This window comes from Cladophialophora yegresii (genome assembly GCF_000585515.1).
Source record: "Cladophialophora yegresii CBS 114405 chromosome Unknown aczIN-supercont1.3, whole genome shotgun sequence".
Taxonomy (NCBI): Eukaryota; Fungi; Ascomycota; class Eurotiomycetes; order Chaetothyriales; family Herpotrichiellaceae; genus Cladophialophora; species Cladophialophora yegresii.
In genome coordinates, this window is record NW_006913047.1 from 1,992,424 (window position 1) to 2,012,256 (window position 19,833).

At 52.8% G+C, this 19,833-nt stretch overlaps 9 protein-coding genes across 9 annotated transcripts; 4 read left to right on the forward strand and 5 right to left on the reverse strand.

Annotated features, from left to right (window-relative positions):
* Window positions 1-75: 75 nt before the first annotated feature.
* Window positions 76-1,017, reverse strand: A1O7_04446 (uncharacterized protein; the record flags this gene model as incomplete). Its single annotated transcript, XM_007758457.1, has 2 exons — window positions 76-874; window positions 926-1,017. The coding sequence occupies 2 exons, from the start codon at window positions 1,015-1,017 to the stop codon at window positions 76-78; spliced, it is 891 nt and encodes a 296-aa protein (XP_007756647.1).
* Window positions 1,018-1,070: 53 nt separating this feature from the next.
* A1O7_04447 (uncharacterized protein) lies at window positions 1,071-1,551 on the reverse strand (the record flags this gene model as incomplete). Its single annotated transcript, XM_007758458.1, has 2 exons — window positions 1,071-1,384; window positions 1,434-1,551. 2 exons carry the CDS (start codon window positions 1,549-1,551, stop codon window positions 1,071-1,073), a joined length of 432 nt encoding a protein of 143 aa, XP_007756648.1.
* An 855-nt stretch (window positions 1,552-2,406) lies between these two features.
* On the reverse strand, window positions 2,407-3,843 carry A1O7_04448 (uncharacterized protein; the record flags this gene model as incomplete). Its single annotated transcript, XM_007758459.1, has 2 exons — window positions 2,407-3,698; window positions 3,756-3,843. The coding sequence occupies 2 exons, from the start codon at window positions 3,841-3,843 to the stop codon at window positions 2,407-2,409; spliced, it is 1,380 nt and encodes a 459-aa protein (XP_007756649.1).
* A 1,193-nt stretch (window positions 3,844-5,036) lies between these two features.
* On the forward strand, window positions 5,037-6,389 carry A1O7_04449 (uncharacterized protein; the record flags this gene model as incomplete). The annotated part of the gene is made up of 2 exons (XM_007758460.1): window positions 5,037-5,549; window positions 5,598-6,389. 2 exons carry the CDS (start codon window positions 5,037-5,039, stop codon window positions 6,387-6,389), a joined length of 1,305 nt encoding a protein of 434 aa, XP_007756650.1.
* Window positions 6,390-6,703: 314 nt separating this feature from the next.
* A1O7_04450 (uncharacterized protein) lies at window positions 6,704-6,940 on the forward strand (the record flags this gene model as incomplete). Its single annotated transcript, XM_007758461.1, has 1 exon — window positions 6,704-6,940. One exon carries the CDS (start codon window positions 6,704-6,706, stop codon window positions 6,938-6,940), a length of 237 nt encoding a protein of 78 aa, XP_007756651.1.
* Window positions 6,941-9,709: 2,769 nt separating this feature from the next.
* A1O7_04451 (uncharacterized protein) lies at window positions 9,710-12,112 on the forward strand (the record flags this gene model as incomplete). Its single annotated transcript, XM_007758462.1, has 1 exon — window positions 9,710-12,112. The coding sequence occupies one exon, from the start codon at window positions 9,710-9,712 to the stop codon at window positions 12,110-12,112; it is 2,403 nt and encodes an 800-aa protein (XP_007756652.1).
* A 1,405-nt stretch (window positions 12,113-13,517) lies between these two features.
* On the reverse strand, window positions 13,518-15,528 carry A1O7_04452 (uncharacterized protein; the record flags this gene model as incomplete). Its single annotated transcript, XM_007758463.1, has 5 exons — window positions 13,518-14,895; window positions 14,951-15,002; window positions 15,051-15,183; window positions 15,234-15,439; window positions 15,498-15,528. 5 exons carry the CDS (start codon window positions 15,526-15,528, stop codon window positions 13,518-13,520), a joined length of 1,800 nt encoding a protein of 599 aa, XP_007756653.1.
* An 838-nt stretch (window positions 15,529-16,366) lies between these two features.
* On the forward strand, window positions 16,367-17,482 carry A1O7_04453 (uncharacterized protein; the record flags this gene model as incomplete). The annotated part of the gene is made up of 1 exon (XM_007758464.1): window positions 16,367-17,482. One exon carries the CDS (start codon window positions 16,367-16,369, stop codon window positions 17,480-17,482), a length of 1,116 nt encoding a protein of 371 aa, XP_007756654.1.
* A 315-nt stretch (window positions 17,483-17,797) lies between these two features.
* Window positions 17,798-19,821, reverse strand: A1O7_04454 (mitochondrial import receptor subunit tom-70; the record flags this gene model as incomplete). Its single annotated transcript, XM_007758465.1, has 4 exons — window positions 17,798-18,048; window positions 18,101-19,349; window positions 19,399-19,487; window positions 19,539-19,821. 4 exons carry the CDS (start codon window positions 19,819-19,821, stop codon window positions 17,798-17,800), a joined length of 1,872 nt encoding a protein of 623 aa, XP_007756655.1.
* Between the last annotated feature and the right edge of the window lie 12 nt (window positions 19,822-19,833).

Here is a 19,833-nt window from a genome sequence, read left to right on the forward strand (position 1 = left end):
CATATGGAAGTCATCATTATACTAGAAGGTCATGCCGTACAAGAGCCAAGGTATGAGTACATGGCTGGTGCCTTCTCAGAATGTAGCAGGCTTGAGAGCACAAATCTGGCAGCCCTCAGAGCATGGGACATCAGCGCCGTGTCGCGTATGGAAGAGTGCCGCGACTTCATCAGTTCCCTCTTGCCGTTGAACCTCTGTCAAAAAGTCCTCGCGGTTCCAACCTGACGTGACTGCCTCGAGTCCGGCCACGGACTCCGGAGCCCGCAGGAATGTCCTCAGCGCGTTCTCAACAGCGACCCAGGTATGTGCCCTTGCACACTTGACCACGGCTACCAGACGGCACATCTTCCATATCCGCTTGTAATGCTCCTCTGGTGGGAATGCAGCGAGCAAAGTCCACAGGAGATGTTCGGCGGTCAAACTGCTATCGTCGTCGTCTTGGTCGAGGATGCGTTGCAGAGATCGCAGATAATTTTCTGTGGCTGGTGAAAGGACGCCATATTCAGCCATGATTAGATTCAAGTAGATCAAACACGCCATTCGACAGTTGTCGACTGATCTGCGCTTGTCAGCACTCAGGAACCCCGTGTCTCTGCTTTCCAACGCCCGGGACAGCTCGGTGCCCTCCTGGAATATCGTGTTTTGAAAACGATGGCTCCTGAACTCCCTCTGTTGTGCAGGTGTCGAGGGGAGATTCGTCAAGGCTTGACGCCGTCGATTGTCGAAGAACTGGACGAATTCCTCGCAGCTGCTTCTGAAGGCACTTTTAGAACCTTTGGCCGGAGAGCCTGGCGTTGCGGCTGCCAACTCTGTATAGCTGTCCTCGTACGCCGGGTTGCCATCCGGGGTCGGCCCCGAGAGGGCAATAAAGCTCCTGGGTACGATGTTAGGAACTCGCGCATCCATCCGATATTGCATTACTCACCAGACGAGCTTGGTGTGCATTGGTGTATTGTGTCGGAGCGCGGGAAACCCGCCACGCTCGAGGAGTAACCGCTTAAGAGCTCCCCAGTGCATTCTGGCTATCTCGCGATCACCCCAAACTCGCTGCATTCGTCAGCGCGGAGGTTTTACAGCGGGTATTCCAAGCTCACCTCAGCGTTGGCAAGCAGACCGACCCCGATGATGGTCCAATCGTCGCAAGGCTCTCGTAGCGTCTGAAGCCTCCGATTCACCGCCACAAGGCTGCGCTGCTTGAACTCGATTACTTGCAAGGATTCGTTTTGCCCTCTCATGCTGGCCAGATGATGCGCTGCGTGGTGCAGCATGCCCAGGAAGGGGATCTCGTGCATGCGATAGAGGTTGAATAGATCCCAGCACGCTCGAGGTCGGCGAGCTGCTCTTTCCCAGTATTTGTGGACAAGTGAAGGGATGACAAAGTAGACTGATGCGAGTTAGTCTCTGATGTTTCGTGAACATGTCATTCGACGTACAGTGATCAACCAATTCGTGCACGTCTGGTGTGGCGAGAATTGGGTAGGAATTGAATGGGTCTGCTCGCCCGCTTCCCAGGCGCTGCAGAAATGATGCCTCGTCTGTCGCCGTTATCATGTCGGCGGCCTTTGCACGAACTTCCGTGTTCGTCCGCTGTGGTCGATTCTCATCCGACCTAGAGGATATGGACGGTGGTGTTGGGCGATGTCTCCTCTTCCCTTTCTTCTTCCCGTCTGCGTCTGCGTCCTGCTCGTCGAACCGCTCGTCGAACCGCTTTCTGCGATAATGCTGCGTCGTCACCCATGATCTTGTCTTCTTCCTTAGAGCCTTACTGTTTAGTCCCTCAATGAATTCGAACTGCCGCTGAAATTCAAGTGGAGGTCGTTCTGCCACACTTCCTTGTTGGACGGAGCCGATTAGGTCTCCAGAAGTTGTGAGGTTCGATGACCTACCTCTGCTCGAGCCTGCTCTACGCATTGTTCTCTTGCAGAAGTCATGACCGAAGCTCTAACAGAATAATAACAGACTGGCACTTCACCAGCCTTCGAACTTTAACGCGGAAGATCGATCCAGCACGATCATGTGGTGTAATTTTTGCAGACACCTTGTGGCGCCTGACCTTCGAGTCAATGGCCTTGAAGTAGCGGTTCATGTAGGATTCACTGAGTGGTAATGGAGTACATGCTGGTACGCACATAAGCAGATAGGTCAGATCCTAGGATAATTAAGGCAACCCTTCAAGCCTTGATGCCTGTCTCCACAATGACTAAGTAATCGGGTTAGTTCCGGCTTGGTTGCGGCTCCCTTATTATCTAATACATCTCATTACGGAGTGAGAGTGTCCTTTGCGGTTTGTATCCAGCACCAGGCAACCCCGGGTCTAAAGCGCCATCCCATTGCACCTAGGCGTATTTTTGTGCAGTCTTTTCCGTAACTCATTGTCAACATACAGGATCCTTCAGCCAAGCGGTTTCACAGGATGGCCAGAGAGGTGAAGAAAGCGGCGATAAGCACTTTTGTCTGCATCGAGGACGGTGTAGCCGGTGCACCATCATGGAGAGGCCGGGCGCTGGCGCTGACAGCTGGAAGACCATCTGTTGCCGTAACAGGGATGGTCGGTGAGGGAACGGCCGGTGAGATGCCAACATTCGGGTACACTGCCGGCGGATTTGTCTGGTTGACTAACAGCGCGTACGTCGCTTCCAACGCGCAAAGTTCCTGACCAAGGCCAGTTGTACCGTCCCATCGGCCAAGATACCACTTGCTGCCACAAGTGTCTCTGGTTTTGCCTCCGGTACACGATGCTGCTGCACCCTGTGCCGAAGCCCGAAGAACCTCGCCTATTCTTCCTGCTGTAAAAGGTGCCATCTTCGAAGTAGCAGCCATCCATCGAATCAAGTATGCCTTCATTGAAAGCTGGTCTGTGTTACAGGTGTTGGTGATCTCACACGCAGCTTCGAACATGATGTTGGATGCATTTTGAAAGGGACTGATGAAGGTATTCGTCGCGGCCAAAAGGCCAGCAGTCCGGTCGATCCAGGGTGACGATCCGTTGGTGAAGTTCTGAAGTACAGCAGCGCCGTACAAAAAGGCACCAACATTGTAGCTCCACTGATGGTGATCTATGCCGGTGCAGTTGATCAATTCATCTGTGCCATCGTAGACGTTGTAAATGCTGTCGATCAACCCTATGCCCCACGCCCAGTTCCATACGGTCTCCGCCCAATGTACGTACGTCTCGTTGCCGGTGAATCTTGCAAGTCTCGCCGATATTTGAAAGAAGGCGCCGTTAGAGATGCTGTTTTTGTAGTAGTATCCTGCGTTGTTTGGGTTGAATTGCCATTTCAGTCCGCCATGGCAACCAGAAGTATTCCAGCGAAAGACATAATCTTGCCAGGCATTGTTGACGATCTGAATCCAGGAAGGGTTGGGCGCAGGCAATTGAGGGAAGGAGTACTCAGCAGCTGCCATAGCCACAAAGACCCAGAAGGCTTGGTCGTCATTTCCGGTATCGAAAGCTTCAGCAGGCACGTTGAAATCGTCCTTGGGCCCGAGTTGAGCTATGAGGGCTTTTTGCATCACATCATTAAACGTGTCGTCGCCTGTGTAATGCCAGTATTCCATCAGCCCGCCCCATGCTCCTCCTGACTCCCACCAGTAGTAAGGCGGGAACGGCCATTTTCCCAGCGTGCCTCCAGTTTGATTGCCACTGTACAAGTCGATTACTTTGTGCGCACCCAGCGCCGCTGCCGCGAGAATAGACTCTGAAGGCGGTGTTAGTCTGTGAGGCAATGAACTGAGCTTCGGAGATCAGTGCTTACCTGTATCATCAACGTCAATGGCAACGCCAACAACAGTACTTGACAGGAACGAGAGGAACATCATGACGGAAAGACCGAGTCCAGGCATTTTCGGTTCGAAGGCGCGAAACTCCAGACGCCAAGTAATGGAAATGCCAATGAGTGTTCCCGTCAACGAAAGGAAGTCGCACCGTCGCTTAAACGAAAGGAGAAGCAGGTAGTCGGCGCGGCGAATAGGCAGTGGAACTACGAAGGGAGTGACGATCTGATTGTGATTTCGAGAAAATCAACGGTTGATCATCTGTAACAGCGATTCAAGCGATAGAACTGTCGTACATTCATTTCAGCTTCCAATCTCAAATAAGACCTCACTTGTCACCCACCACTCACCTCACTTGTTACTCACTTGAGAACTTCACCATTCTGCGGTGCCGGCTCTGCGAGTATTCGACTTCACATGGAAGTTTTTCAGTTGCATTTTGGTACGTTCAAGGGCACAAAACCGAGGCCGTCAAACTCACGCACATGATGAAATTCACGACCGCATGATTCGGCAGCTACATGCCTCGAAGATGCATGAAGCGAGATCTCATGCAGTTTGCCGCAGTTGCCATCGAGATCACAGTCATATCGGTTGGTTACGCTTTGAGAGGGCAAAGATGAAGAAGGGATGTTTGCTGGCCGCCTCGACGAGTTCAGACTTTGGGACGCGTGTAACGTTGCACTCTTCCTTCTGGCTGTGTTTCACGCACGCTCGGAGATTGATGGCTAGGCTAACGCCTTTGGATTGCGCTCAGAGGCCTGTCAATGGAGAAGCACACTGCAATGAAGTCAGCTCACGGGTTTCACATATATGATGTGCATCAGTCATGCTGCTGACACCCAGACTCTCTACCGCGGCTATAAGCAGCTAACCCCGCGTTCCTCAATACGCTTTAAGGCGGGTTTGCTTATTTCTCCTTCGCCTATTTTTCAGGCCGACTTATTCCAAGGATGTCAGCAATGATATGTGCTTCCGCAGTCTATTCTGACTTGTCTCCACGGAGAAATGGTTCCGTCTTACCTGCATCAAAGCCCTATCAGGTAATTCCGCCTGTCGCAGAGCAGGGTCAATCTGCCAGATTTTATTCAGCGTGCCTTAGCACCACCCACATGGTTTCGTAGATGCAACTGCATAACCCAATATGGACTTCGCACAACCCAATGCCTGTTGGTGGCTGAACCTAGGCCTGAGTATAAATGCCCCTCTGCGTCGTTCGGGATTGATGATTTCGACAACCTAGACTGAGGCCCTCATCCAGCATGATTGACTTTGAATTGTCGCAAGAACAGTTGGCAGTCAGAAATGGCGTGCGAAGCTGGGCGAAGGCAAATCTGACAGGCGCACGATCGCTGTATGAAGGTCAGGGCGACTCCACTGGCGAATGGCAACACCGCTTCCGGTCGACTCGGCCAATATACGCCGAGGCAGTAAAAGCCGGTTTGGTCAAGGCTCAGATTCCGAAAGAACTCGGTGGTGCCGGAGGACCATTGATAGAGGCCGCTCTGGTTGTTGAGGAGTTCTACGCGGTCGAAACGAGCACTTCTCTGACTATTCTTGGCACGGGTCTTGGACTGACTCCTCTGATCATGGCTGGGAGTCCAGCACAACATGAAAAATTCTTCAAGCCTTTTTTGGACGGCACCGGCACGCCGCTGGCGAGCCTGGTCTTCTCTGAGCCTGGCGGAAGTGCCAACTTTGCTGAGGAGGGAGCACCCGGTTTCCAGACTGTTGCAAGGGCAGAGGGAGACGAATATGCCATCAGCGGTGATAAGGTGGGCGTTCATCTGAGAGTCATCAATATTGATCGCTAATCCGTCAAGATCTGGGCAACCAACAGTTCAGGCTGGGATGATCGAGGGGCCGCTGTGCAGTGTGTGCTTGCCCGCGTTGTTGATTCAGCTGCCGCCGAGGACGTCCGTGGGCAGACTGCCATAATCATCGTAACAAGACAAGACATCGCCGCGAATGACCCAGGCGCTTATCAGGTCCTATATCATCCGGAGACTATTGGGCATACAGCCGTGAATGGCCCTCATATTCGGTTCAAGGACTTGCGCGTGCCGAAGACAAACCTGCTGGCTCCTCCGGGCAAGGGCGCGGACGTAGTGGAAATGACTTTCACAGCTTCAGCGTGTTTGGTCGGTGCCATGGGCGTTGGCATCATGCGGCAGACTTTTGAGCGAGCTCTTGCATGGGCCAAGACCGAGAACCGCGGTTCAAAAGAGACCATGTTGAAGAAGCAGAGTGTGGCGGACCTGCTGATCAAGATCAAGACTCGATGCGAAGCTGCTCGGGCACTCGTTTGGAAAGCGGCTCATGCTTTTGGCCGCACACAGTATGGAGCCGAACTATGTTATGAAGCTAAGATCTTCGGGTCGGAGAGCGCGGTTGAGTCGGTTATGGATGCTATCAACCTCATAGGCGTGTCTGCGTACTCCCGCAAGCAACCGTTCGGCGACTTGCTCAACGACGCGGTGGTATTGCCGATCTTTGATGGAGGAAATGTGGGCGTTCGAAGGCGACAGATCGAAGCAATTTTTGCTAAAGAGGGCTACGATCCATGGGAGACAAGCTATGGTGCGGACGAGCAAGGTGCGACTACGAGATCGTAGGCTCAAAGGGCTGAAAAGACGCGTCCACCTATGGGTGCCTAACACCCGAGTGTTGGAGTTGGATGAGGTGCGTCCCAGTGTGAATTGTGCCAAGGACAACACGGATGACATAAGCACTTGGCATTTACAGTATGTTGCCATCTGTTGCTTCCACCAGTTTCTCCCTGTCAAGTGCAGGCGCCACTACTCGTACCGCCCTGGATTTCCCCCTGATTCAAGCAAATTTTGTCTCCTCGATCTGTGTCAAAAGCATCCGAAGCTCTTCCGGCCTGCTTCCCGCCTTTCACCTGACTCTGCTTCTATCTTTAGAGATCATGCCGAAAGCCCAGAAAGGAGCCCTTCTCCAATGCGACCCACCCCAAATGGCGATGGTCCGAAAGATCGACCGGGAGTCCAACCATGCTTATATCTTGGAGGAGATTGACGACAAGACCTGCCTGGTCAAGGAGAATCGAGTGGAGGAGATCAAAGCCAAGGTCAAAGAGTTGATGGATGCTGCAATGGGCATGGATGAGGATGACAACGATGACAAAGACAGCGACCTAGATTGATCGACCTTACGACTCCCTCCTCCAACGGTTAAGTTAAGATTTCGCGTTGGCCTTGCTCTCGCGATGCACCCGAATTGCCTAAGGCGCGAGCAACGCATGATGCGGGGTCGATCCGCTCACGGGACAAGTGTCCATGTTTTGGCACGCTGGAGACGGTTTATCGTCTATGTACGGGTACTCCGTACTCCGTGCTCCGTACCCTGCTGTAGGCTGCAAGGCCAGCAATGCTCGGACTGTACCACACTGGTCTCTACACCAGAAACGAAAGAGCCGTGAGCATGCAGTGGTCAAATCTGAAGCACACACCGGACTTTTCGCGTCGATAAATCACATCATTAGAGCCCCGACGCCAACAAAGTGGTAGCCTTTGTACCTGGATATTTTGAAAGGCTATCGATAGGGTAGCCCGCTATGGAGGCGGAGGAAGGCGGGGAGCGAATCATCCCAAGTTCGACGCTGCACTCGTGCGAGTTGTCAACGTCTCGAGCGTGTAACGCGCCAACTGGGGTCAGCGAGACGGGCCGTAGGCCACGCGGATGGCAGGGATCGACATCGGGGGGCTTTAGCGGAAAAGAAGCAGGAAAACTATTGGGGGGGATCGAAGAATACAACAGCAAGACTGCGCTTGGTTCTTGAAAGGTGGCTCTGCTATGTACTATGCAGGCTTAGTAAGGGATTAGAGCTCTTGTCGCAGGAACAAGAGTGCCTAGATAGGGAGGTGCAGGACCTTCCCCTGCGTCTGGCAGGCGGATGGCCTCCAAGAAGGATTTGGACAATGTGTGCCCAGGACGTCCTCAAACCGGAAAAGCTGCTACACCTCTGGAGTTTCCAGTTTGGTCAGATGCAGATAGCCGCAGGAGGCAGGATATTAGTGCAATGAATATGCCACAGCTTTTCAGGATCTCCATATGCTCATTGGAGTAGCAAATGTCTATGGAGACTCTGCACGCGCATGCCAGTACACAGTCGCAGTTGGTGATCTCCGCGCTTGTCAGCAAAAGCAGGCATGCGGGAATGTTGGCAAGTCCATGGACAGAATAGATAAAATGGAGTACTTGTGTACATACAGTACGTGGCTAATTCTCGAGCGGCGAAGCACTCAAGGAGTTGCTTTAGGCGTGGAGCCTAAGGAAGCCGACACGCGACAAGGCCTAAGGAGACTTCTGCTGGGAAAGCCTAAAGCGTTGCCTTTGGAGTGACTTCAGGGACCTCTTCCAATAACATGATGCAAGTGTTCACAGCCACATAATGCTTTATTCTTTTCCTGCGTACCTATTAAGATCAGCTGCGTATCATCTTCGAGCTCCAGATTTGCAGTCCACGAGTACTATACTCCGTACCTTAGGCTCATGCTCTATCGTCCTTCTCGACCTGTTGAACTGCTGATCCCCGTACTCGTACAGTAGGTATCTTGCTAGCAGGATTCAGACACATCTCCCCCAATACTCCGTACAGCTTGGCTAATTCTGCTTGCTGCTTCTTCTTTTCAACTGCTGGCATGACTTCACCGTGCCAATTCTGTCTCCAAATCGCTTCCGCGCTTCACCATAATCTGCCCGTCACCGTCCTTCTCCATCTATCCCCAATCCCTGCCCCGGCTCCTCATGCACAGGTGCCTTGAGCCTTTCATGCTTGTGCAAGCTCCGGCTTCTTCGCTTATGCCTATCGCGGCGCCCTTTCTTCTGACTTGTCAGTTCGTTTAAACCTTCCCACCATTGACGACTCCCGGTCGTACGTGCTCCCCGAGCTATTCCCCACGGATCCTGGCCCTTGATCTGCAAGACATGCAGCCAGACACAGCACATCACCAGCCCTCAAACCCTCGTCGTGCCTTCAGTCCGTTTTCTCCTTTATCACCTTCCTAATCTCGAGACCTTCGGTGCCAGTTGGTCTACTGTACGAATTGTTGTGCCATCACTCTAGTCCTTTTCTGGGTCAGCATCATCCTACACGCAGGTCATCACCGTTACCACCACCGGATGATTAGAGACACCAACTCAGCATACGACGATTTCTTCCTCGCACAATCCTTAGTATTTGGTCTTCGGTATTCGGATCTCTTCCGGCCCATGAACTTTCTTCGATCACAATATCTATCCAACTCGATTCTTTATCACGGATTTGTCACGAGTGCTTCTCACGTTCATCAACCATAGGCCTTCGAAACACCCCCACAGCCACCTCAGCAACATCCCGCAGGTACCCGCCATTCAACGTGGGCTACTTACCCACTTTGTCGCCTTCAAGCAGTCGCAGAACCTCCTTCACAGCGGCGAGAGAACAAGAGGGACTACCTCGTCGCGCCACAACGCGCGTGAGCGGCATCGTCAGATTTCAACAACGACGTGATCAACTGTAGTATACACGGTCGAGATTACGTTATTTCGCCTTCGGTCACACACCAGTCGCTAACTGCCCTGGCTTCCGCGGCACAAGCCTTGACCTAAGCTGTCGTCGCGGCGAAGACCCCGCGCTTGTTGGCTGCGTTTATCTTGCAGAAGCCATCGTCGTCACTCGCCTCTCACTTCGATAAAGTCTCCCAGTACATTTTGAGGCATGACGGGAAGCTTCGCCCGCCAGAATTTCGAACGACCTTAATCACGCTCCGAACCGAACTTGACGCCACCACCCACCAGAAAGACTGCTGCACCTTTTGCAATCTGGCACCAGGGTTCACCGCTCTACGCATACGCGTCTCAAAAAGAGGTTTCTTTCCACTTATACTGCAATCCCGGCTTGTGGGATGATGAAACACAGAGCCGATCCGACATGTTGTTTGAACCCGGTTCAGTGCCTGCAGGCCCGCCCATCGAGACAAAGAAGGCCCTGATCTTGGTCGACTTCCAAAACGACTTCATCATGCCAAATGGCAATCTTCCTGTCAGCAATGTTCAGCCTTTCTTGTCCAACTTGTTGTCGCTCGTGGATGAGTTCCGTTCTAAAGGCGAAGTGATATGGGTCGGAACGGGATACGGACAACCTCGTTCTTCTATCTCTCTTATAACGGGTTCTCACTCGATCGTTCTCAAGCACCATCTTCAGCGCCATCAGGCAAACGAAGATGACAGTGAGTACTACAATGACCCGAGCAACATTCGCTCACCTCACGAAGATCCCCTTTCTCCCTCGCCGAAGCCAGATGCTGTCCACGATCGGGAGGCATTTCTCGCTCCGCTCATGACAACAACCAAACACAGATGCTGCATGCCTGGAACCTGGGGGGCGGAGTATCCTGAGATGATCAAGGCCGCCATCGATCCGGAGCGAGACGTGGTCATGGAGAAGTCACACTACTCCGCATTTCAGGACACACCCCTACTCATGCACCTGCGCACACGCCTGGTCACTGAAATCTATGTCTGCGGCACGCTCTCGAATATCGGAGTTTACGCTTCTGTGCTTGATGCTGTCTGCCATGGTGTACAAGTCACGCTAGTCGAGGACTGTCTCGGCTATCTAAACGAGGCGTGCCATGTAGAGGCCATACGTCAGATGGCAGATAGTATGGGCGCGAAAGGTGTCGATTGCCAGGAACTCCGCGATGATCTTGCCGGTCTACTTGGCGAGGTCATCCGAGAAGAAGACTATACGACACGACTGCAAGTCAGCCTCCCTCCACCAGGCCGAAGAACAAGAGTGCATAAGTCAAGACAACAGATCGATGACTGGATATCGGAATTAGAACGTAAGCAGAGTCCTGGCGCAGCGAGTGACCCCAAAAGAACCGAATCGAACCGGAACGAAGAATTGGAGGTTCTCCGCCGGGACTCCTGTAGCCCAAGTGAGTCAACCCGCAAACCGGTGAAGGAGAAAGCAATCGAGCACAAACCACCCCAGAAAAGGTCGACCAGCGATCTAGATCCACTCGATGAGGATCGCGTGCTCAAACTGTCACAAAAACCATCCTCTCGTCGCACCTCGACACATGCTGAACAGATAAAGGCCAAACAGAAACAACAAGTAACGCGAAAACGGCGTTCTTCGCGAGAGTCACCTGTCAGGTCCATTCGGCCATCACAATCACCGATCCATCGGACTCGGTCAGCCGAAGAGTCATCTTCTCATAAAAGCAGCTCACCCGAGAGCGGACGGACGCGTGTTCGAAACCTGTTATCGGCTGCATCACCTGAAAGCCACCATCAAACCGCACCAAAGAAGAAGAAAAAGACTCTGCCTGACATTGTCGGACTCGGGGACAAGATTGGCGAGGGTGATTCGAGACTTCACGTCGACCTACTTGATCAAAGTGAAGCCGCACAAGCTTTCTACTCATGCAGGAAAGATGTTAAATGGCAGAAAATGTTTCATCGATCTGGCGAAGTGCCTCGTCTTGTCGCTGTCCAGGGGATCATGCCTGGAAATGGATCTGAGGTGCCAATATACCGACATCCAGCCGATGAGTCGCCTGAGCTTCTACCATTCGGTACAGTCGTGAACATGCTACGGAAGGCCGCCGAAAGGATTGTTGGCCACCCACTAAACCATGCTTTAATTCAATGGTACCGAAACGGCGAAGACAACATCTCCGAACACTCAGACAAAACACTTGACATCGTACGTGGATCCAGTATTGTCAATATGAGTCTGGGTGCTCAGAGAACTATGATCTTGAGGGCGAAGAAGTCCGCCCTTCCAGGCCCTGCCGAAAGTGAAGAAGCTGACACTGCGAGACCTTCCCAACGTGTGCCTCTGCCTCACAATTCTCTGTTCATCCTCGGCCAAAGCACAAATCAGTACTGGCTCCACTCGATTCGAGCCGACAAGCGACCTGCTATTGAGAAGTCACCTGCAGAGCTTGCATTTGACGGAGAGAGGATCAGCTTGACTTTCAGAAACATTGGGACATTTATCAATATTGCCGATAATACGATCTGGGGTCAAGGCGCGACAAGCAAGACCCGACCTGGAGCAGCACCTTTAGCAACTGGATCGGAGGCCGAACGAGAGGGCGAAGACATGATTCGGGCATTCGGGCAGGAAAATCATCGCAGCGTGGACTGGGACTGGGATGCATGGTACGGAAGAGGCTTCGACGTGGTGAACTTCGAGACCAAGCAGGCGGATGAGCAGCCCCCAGCCGAGGAAAAGCACGTCGGCGGCACAAAAGGTGAGAAGAGGAGAATTGACCAGGGTGATGTCAGTTCGACCCGAGCAGGCTCGGCGCCGTTCTGAAGCTGCTCAGATGATGGCCAAGATATAAACCAGCCACGACAAGAACCATACCCGAAACATAACGCGCTGGTTCACGAAGGGTCAGTTCTTCAACAGACGAGTACCCGCTTCGGACGGAAGGAAGCAAAACGGAAGGCTTCGCTACGTCGTCCTCGCACCGACGCATCAATTTCAAAACGCAACAATCCACAATTGGAGGACCCGGGCCCGCGACTCAGCGTATGCGAGAAAAGAAGAGCCATTACACGACACCCAACACTGACGGAGGAGCGAGTGTGACCACGCCTGTCGGGCCCACACCCACATGCAGCAAGGACATCAATGGCTGGAAAACGAATGATGGCGCCGTCGAAACAGCATGGCGCAGCAGCGGACTACATCGAATGGTATGGTTCGGAAAGTGAGACCGGACCTGAGACTGGTGCGGGGACGGGGACGGGGCCCCCGAAAAGGGATTGCCTGGGTGTAGCATGCATCGGATTTTGGAGACGGACGGGACCATGGGGGCATTGTGGCTGAGCTGGCCAGGCACGGGACGGGACGGGTGGTATAAAGAAACTCTTTACGAATAACGACTGATGAACGGAAAATGGGAAATGGAAAACGAAGAAACGATGAATGACGAATGAATGATCAATGAGGGAACGACCGCCATGAAAGGGCACGACTACGTGGATATGAAGGATTGATGAACCACCTGGAAAAGCACACTTACTTATGATGGGAAATGTACTTTTGATGACAGCATGAATCGAGGCAGAGCTATACGGAATGGGCGATCACAGCTTCATACGGAGAAGACATTGTGGATGGAACTTGCAGAAAAAGGGTGGTAGGCACTCTAGGTGAAATTTCTGTTGAGCTAGCAGTTGCTCTTTAGCAATTATTTGATCGATGCTCATTCCTACTCGGCGAATAACTCTGTTCATTCTCCCCACGAGCCCGCGTCTGGTTCTTTCTATAGTGCCGTATCTCAGCATGAAAAGAAAAGGGGAAACAGAAGCAGAAGGAATAGATGAAGTTCAGCTAAGATAATACTTTGCGGTATGTAATCAATTGCACGCATTCATTTCCCCAGTGTCAACAATCCAGCTCGATATCAATATCCATGGCCAGCCTCCCGTGTCGCTGCGCTGCTCCGACTGCCTGACGCCGTGCCACGGAACAATCGATACCTGTTTCAGGTGCCAGAAAAGATGTGCACTGCATGCAAACCCGCGATGCGTGCCCTCCTCAACGCCTCCGATGCAATTCACAAGATTGGGGCTAAGTCATAGCGTCCTGTCGCATTCACAGTACGTTGGTCGACCAGCCCCTGTAGCACCTGTCTTAGCTTCGACCATAGCCGACCGTGCGCCATATCGCGTGTGCGCCTCAGCGCCACGGTGTGTACCAAGAATATATTTCAAATGAAGTAGTCTTGTGGCAAAGCTGCAAGGCCGATGACCGTACCTACGGCGCCAATGGCCATGCCTGTAATGGTAGCTGCAGCCATTTTGATGATGCCATGGCCACGTCGTTCGCCGGTTCTCGACTTCGATCTCCTAGCCCTCTTTCGCAGTGGCTCAGAGTTTGTTGCAGGCGCAGCCTCAGCAACTTCCGTAGCCAGGGGTGGTTGATTTAGCTCTATGGTTGTGGCGGCAGGCCTCATAACGTCGGCATCATTCGACATTAGGGCGGCATGAACGTTGCCAATCTCAGAGGAAGCAAATTCGGATGGCGCAGGGTTTGCGTGGAGAGTGTCCGAGGAGATTTGGTCAGCCTTTCGTTTCTTGGAACCCCTTGATTCTTCCTCAGGCTGTTGTTGGACAAGGCTTGCAATCGAAAGCGGTGATAATGGGTGAGCTGGAGCAGGCCCGGCAGGTCCTTGAAAACCGAAAGGCGCAGCATAAACCGGTGGACAAGTAGTGTGAGACGGCTGGTAGACCGAATCAAACTGCGAGCGCTGCTGTGTTGATGGCCGTGGCACAGGATCGCATAAAGCAGAGTTATTGTCAGTCAGGTCGGGTCCTGGTCGGCCTGATGGATGTACGAAACCACAAAATGGTAGGCCATACTGCGGGTACTTGGGCCATGGAGGAGCCGTCGACCAGGCGAAGTTGGCAGATTCGCCTGACGGCTTGACCATGGCTGCATCAGATGGGCTGGGAGCTCGGCCGTGCTCCTGTGGTATTGGAGCGTTCATGATGGAGCTGCTTGGAGCGGCCTCAGTCTGTGAGGACGGAACATAGTCTGTTTCGAGGGGATCTGAGTATTCGTTCTCGAGCTCGTCATCCGCACAGGACTCGGGTTCAGAGGTATCTCCGTTGTCGTAACTCTTTCCAAAGTGGATAACATCAGCGGGGCTAGTGGCTGATGGTGGAGAGGGTGCGTTCTTGTCAAGATGCGTGGCCGAGGTAACCGGAGTAAGCGTGTATACCGGAGACAGAGTGACGATCTTAGATCTCATGGCAGATTCTGTCTCGTCGTCTGAAAATTCCTCAAGCGACGAGCTGTCCTGAGTAGAAACCTCATCAGAGTCTGGGGTAGTGAGGGGTGGGGCCTGGGGTACGACGACCTCGATGCTGGCTTCGCGGACGGAATCTTGAATGACCTGATCTTCGTTGGCGGACTCTGAAAGGTGGCCGTCCACCTCCTCGTAGACCTGGTAGTCGGGTTCTTCTTGGTCACCCAGAATTTCCGAAGAAGGTTCCTCATAGGCTTCGTCTTCGCTGTAGTAGTCGGCGGTAAAAGTGTTTCGATAGATGTTGCTGTGAGATGAATGGAGATTATTCGAGTCAGAACTGCGGCAGAGGTCAGCAGGGGCAACAACAGTGAATGGGGTGAGTGAGGTTGTACCTTTCGTCAGACCATTTCCAAGCAACTCGTAGTCTAAGAGCGCTGAAATGGGCTGGTCCGATGTCACTACATGTCCCTCGCAAAGTGTCGTTGTACTCACCACTGCCTCTCACCACATCAGCACCCAGGGTCACATTGTCCCCACACCAGACCTTTTCAACCTGGTAGGTTGATAGTCTCCTCCCACAGAGCTGAGTGCCGTGCATTGAGCCGATGTCTTCGATCAGAATGTCCTGCTGGTATTAGCTCGAGGTCTCTGCAGCCGTCATAAGGAGGAACGCACCTTTGTCGCAGGATCTGCTCGCAAGATGGCATGGTTTCTTGACATAACCTTCGAGTCAAACCAGGTGTTGTCTGGGGCTGCAGTGATACCTCCGTAGCCGCTCTGAGTGCCACGGCCAATATTGACATGCCACGCGGGGCCTCGGAGGGTGACGGTTCGCTTGGGGATGGGCTCACGAAGGTCGACATCTTCGAGGGTGACGGTCACTGCGTGTGTTTGGTTAGCAAGAGGCTGCACTACAGAGTCAGAAGCTGTAGCACATACCATGTAGATCTGGATGCTCCGTGCCCGCCATGGCAACAGTTCTACGGCGTGGTGAGACTGATCCGGCCGTCCGACTCTACCTGGTTAACCAGTACAGAAGAGCGTATTTCAAGTGACAGAGATGTAGGAGTTGAGGAGTCGAAGTTCACAGGGAGAAGTGAGGTTCAGATGAGGCGCAGGCAACCGGGGGATTGAAGTGTTCGTGTCGACTTTGTTGGACTAGGCTGGAGCCCGCAGCACGAAGCACGGTACTCCGTACTGGTTGGAGGTTAAAGGTCCGAGACTCTAGAGATAAGCGGTGGTTGTGGTTGCAAGCTGGGTGAATAAGCAGTGAACGACCGCTCAGGCTGACCTGGGGCAGTTCCTCTGTCCTCAAACAAAGACGAAGCAGTGGCAGTTGTTCAGGCGAGGGGAGGATGAGACAGTTTACTCTGGTTCAACTGGCACTCACACTCGTCTTACAGGCCAGGCGCGTGTCCGCAGTTGCAGGCAGGGAGGAGCTGCCCCTCACTTGGAGCCTGCCAGCTATCGATAAAGAGTGGAGCAGACTATTTCCAAATCAGGTTTAGACCACGATAATGCTTGTTCTGACTGTCATTTGAAACGAGGGATTTCCGGAGCTCGAGGCTGAGCTCAGCCTTGTCAAACCATTTGTACTTGCCCTTATGGGTATGGTGCCGTTACAACTCGTATTCACTCTCTGAAAATGGCCAGCTGTTCATTTCTTCGCAGGGAAAGAATTCAAATATATAATGGATGGGGTAGGGTCGGGATGGATCATGGACTCGATCCTGTCTACAACAAAAACCCCAATTCTCAATCACCAGGGCTTGAATTCAACCAGTGTCCGACATCGAGCGTGATCGACCATGGTCAATGTGGTCTCCTGTCTACCCTACCTCTCCTGGTCACAACATCCCAAGGAATATCCTCTTCCTTCTCACATTCAGTCTTCCGTTGTATCTACACCATGTGGCAACTTGGAGCTTCTGTGTTGTCAACCCAGGCACCCTAATCCGAACACACCGCCATTGATCTTTGTACATGGCGGCTTCGGTTTCGCAGCCGTCTGGCTTGATTGGATGACGTATTTCTATGAACGAGGTTACGCTGGGACCATGTACGCCTACAGTTCGCGAGGCCACGGCGCAAGCTATGCAGTCCCATACCTTCAGATGGCCTGGGGGACGTCTCTCGATGATTTCGCCAGCGACTTGGCGACTGTCGTCAAGACCATCACAACTCACTTCGAAGACGAAAAGAAACCGATCCTGATAGCTCATTCCGCCGGCGGAGCACTCGTGCAGTACGCTCTCGCAAATGGCATGATCGCAGCCACTGCGCTCTGCTTGGTAGGCTCGGTTCCACACTTCGGTGGACTCGACGCATATTGGAACTGGACGAAGATGGATCCCTGGATGCACCCTCGTTCGTTGATCCTCGGCTTTCATCCGATGACTGGACTTGCCCATCCAAAGCTCGTCCGTCAGATATTCTTTTCGGAAAGATTTCCTATGGACAAGGTAGAAGAATTCATGCACTGGATGGCACCTTACGAGAGTCTAGGGTGGGCTGGCGGCCAAAATGGCTCATTTTGGAAGTGGTTGGTGGGGAAGAATGAATGGCTGGAGCCCGTGCGCATCCTGAAAGCGGTAAACGGGTGGGAACGACGGGGCGATCGAGTCTGTGTCATAGTCGGTAGTCAAGACCGAATGATGGATTTAGCCATGGCACGAAGACAAGTGAGCGAATTTCGAGCAGCGGTCAGGGCAATGGAGTTGGAGTCTTCGGCAAGTCAAAGCAGATGTCGAGCCAACGAGGACGAAAAGAAGAGTACCCATGACGAAGACACAGCAGAAGTCGAGGTTGAGACCTTGGAGAGAGTCAGGCTCGTTGTGGTACAAGGCGCCGGTCATCACACTCAGAATGATGTACAACGGCAGGCTGCAGCGGAAGCAATCTGGCAATGGCTGGAGCAGTTGTGACGAGTCTCAGCACGCGAACCCAGAACTGAAGTGTTTTGAACTCCTCTTATTATACACTCCTTTACACCTTTCGGGACCTCATGCTCATCAGAACGCCGTGATGCGGACCTCGGAATCTAACATCGAGATTCGCACGAGCAAGTGTGCTATTACTTTACAGATCGGCAAGTCTCCCTCGTGTAGATCGCTCATCAGCATGAAGCATGGCCCGTACCCATACCCATTAGACAGACCCAAGAAGACAAAGTGAGAAGGGAGATCTGCCGCGAGAAAACCAACGGCAAGATTAAGAGCAGCCATGCAATGATGACCGGATTATCTCAACTGAGGACCACCCAAACCGGCACCTTCCATCTGCTGCAGTCGGGCTGCTAACTGCGGATACTTTTGCGACACCTCGAGTTGCGTACGTGTAGCTTCGGCGTAAGACAGTGCGTTGACAATCTCGCCTTCTGTTCTTGAAAGTTCCGCCGCACGTTCGAAGTACTCCAGCGCCTTGGTAACCTTGCCTTGCTGCAGGAGCAGTTGAGCCATGGTGGCAACGGCGATATCGCATTCTGGGTCAACTGCGAGTCAAGGTCAGCGATATGTCACGTTTGTAGCTTCATTACAACTTACGGATCAAGGCTTTCTCACAAAGCTCTTCGGCTGCCTTGAAGTCCTGTTTCCACTGGAAGAGCGCGAGTGCTTTGTTGATCAGTGGCAAGACGTTGATGGCTCCAGTGGGCTTCGTCTGTCTTTCCATATCGATAGCTGTCTCGAACCTTTCGATGGCGTCCTGGTACTTTTGCTGGTCGAGCAGCAGCTCACCATAGTAGTTGTAGACATCCGGTACCTTGTCAAAGTTCTTGACGCATCGTCGGAAAGTTGCCATGGACGATGCGATTGAGCCGAGCTTGTACTGGGTGACACCTAATTGGATGTGTGAGTAGATGAAGTCTCTGTCCAGGTCGATCGACTTTTGGTAGTCCTTGGCAGCATCGGCGTATTCGCCCAGGATAAAATGTAACTGAGCACGGTGGTAGTAGATATCGGGATCGTCCTTGTCCTGCGCCATGGCCTTCTCGAAGTCGTCTGCAGCAAGGTCCTTGTTGCCGAGCTCCAACTGCATGCTTGCACGTTTTATGTACGCTTGTGTCAGGGAGGGCTGCAGTTCGATAGCTTTGTTCAGGTCTTCAAGGGCTTTTGCCGTATCGCCCTCCAGGTACAAGAATGTCGCCCTCATGTTGTAAGCGAATGCCTCGTGGTCGCCCAAATCTCCGAGTTCCAGAGCTTTTTTGAAATTGGCAGCTGCCTCGTCGTAGCCTTCTGACGTCTTCTTTTTCATGGCAACCAAGCCTCTTTGGAGCTGACCTTTCCCTGTGTTCTCCTCGAGCTCGGTGGTCTCCTCGAGTCCTGTAGGCGGCGGCCGCGGGCGGAAACTTTGCAGATAGTTCGAGACGAATGTTGCGCCGGGCAGCTTGTTCTTCTTGTTTGCCAGAATTGCCTTCCCCTTCTTCTCTGCCACTTTCTTCAGCAGCCTTTCCACGCTCTGGGCACTACTTTCATTCTTGAAGCCGTCGATGATGCAGCTGGCGGTGTAATCTAGGAGGGCTTCCGAGAAAAGGCCCAGGTGTTCGTAGGCATGGGCGCGACGGTTGAGGGCTTTGACATATTCCGAGTCCATCGAGATGGCCGCCGTGCAATCTTCAACCACCTTGTCCCATTCACTAAGCGCATTGTAGCAAGCGGCGCGGTTGGAGTAGTAGACGGGGTCGGGTTTGCAGAGAATGGCCTGGCCGTAAAGTTCGATGGCCTTGTTGTAGTCTTTGGAGCCATATGCTTTGTTGCCTGCTTGCTTTAATTTGCCTGCATACGTCGCTCGATCCTGCTTAGTGTCAATATCAGTGTGCTGGCGCTTGCTGGATAGGTCGTACCTCTTTCGAGAAGCTTTCGACATTGGACTCGTTAATATCTGGCAGTTCGTCCTCCGCCTCAACGGACGCCGTTCGAGGAGCAGCAGGCGCTATATCATATGTTAATCAAGGACGATTCGCCTCGATGAATCTTGCCTTACCAGCCTCCTCATCTTGCAGACTGATACCCGACGACTTAGCTGCCTCTTCAGCTGCTTTTTTCTCTTTCCGTCGCTCCTTCTTGCTTTTCCTCTTTTCTGTTGGTGTCGCTGGGGCACCTCCCTTCTGGGTAGAGAAGTAATAAATGGCACCAGCACTCGTGACGACGACTACTGTGCCAGCTATTGTGTACGCAACCGCCTTGTTCTCTGAGACCCAGTTGGATACGCGATCCCACAGGGATGCAGGTGCGCGAGAGGCATCGATGGCGGCAGCTTCTGCCATTGCCGTTGTGAC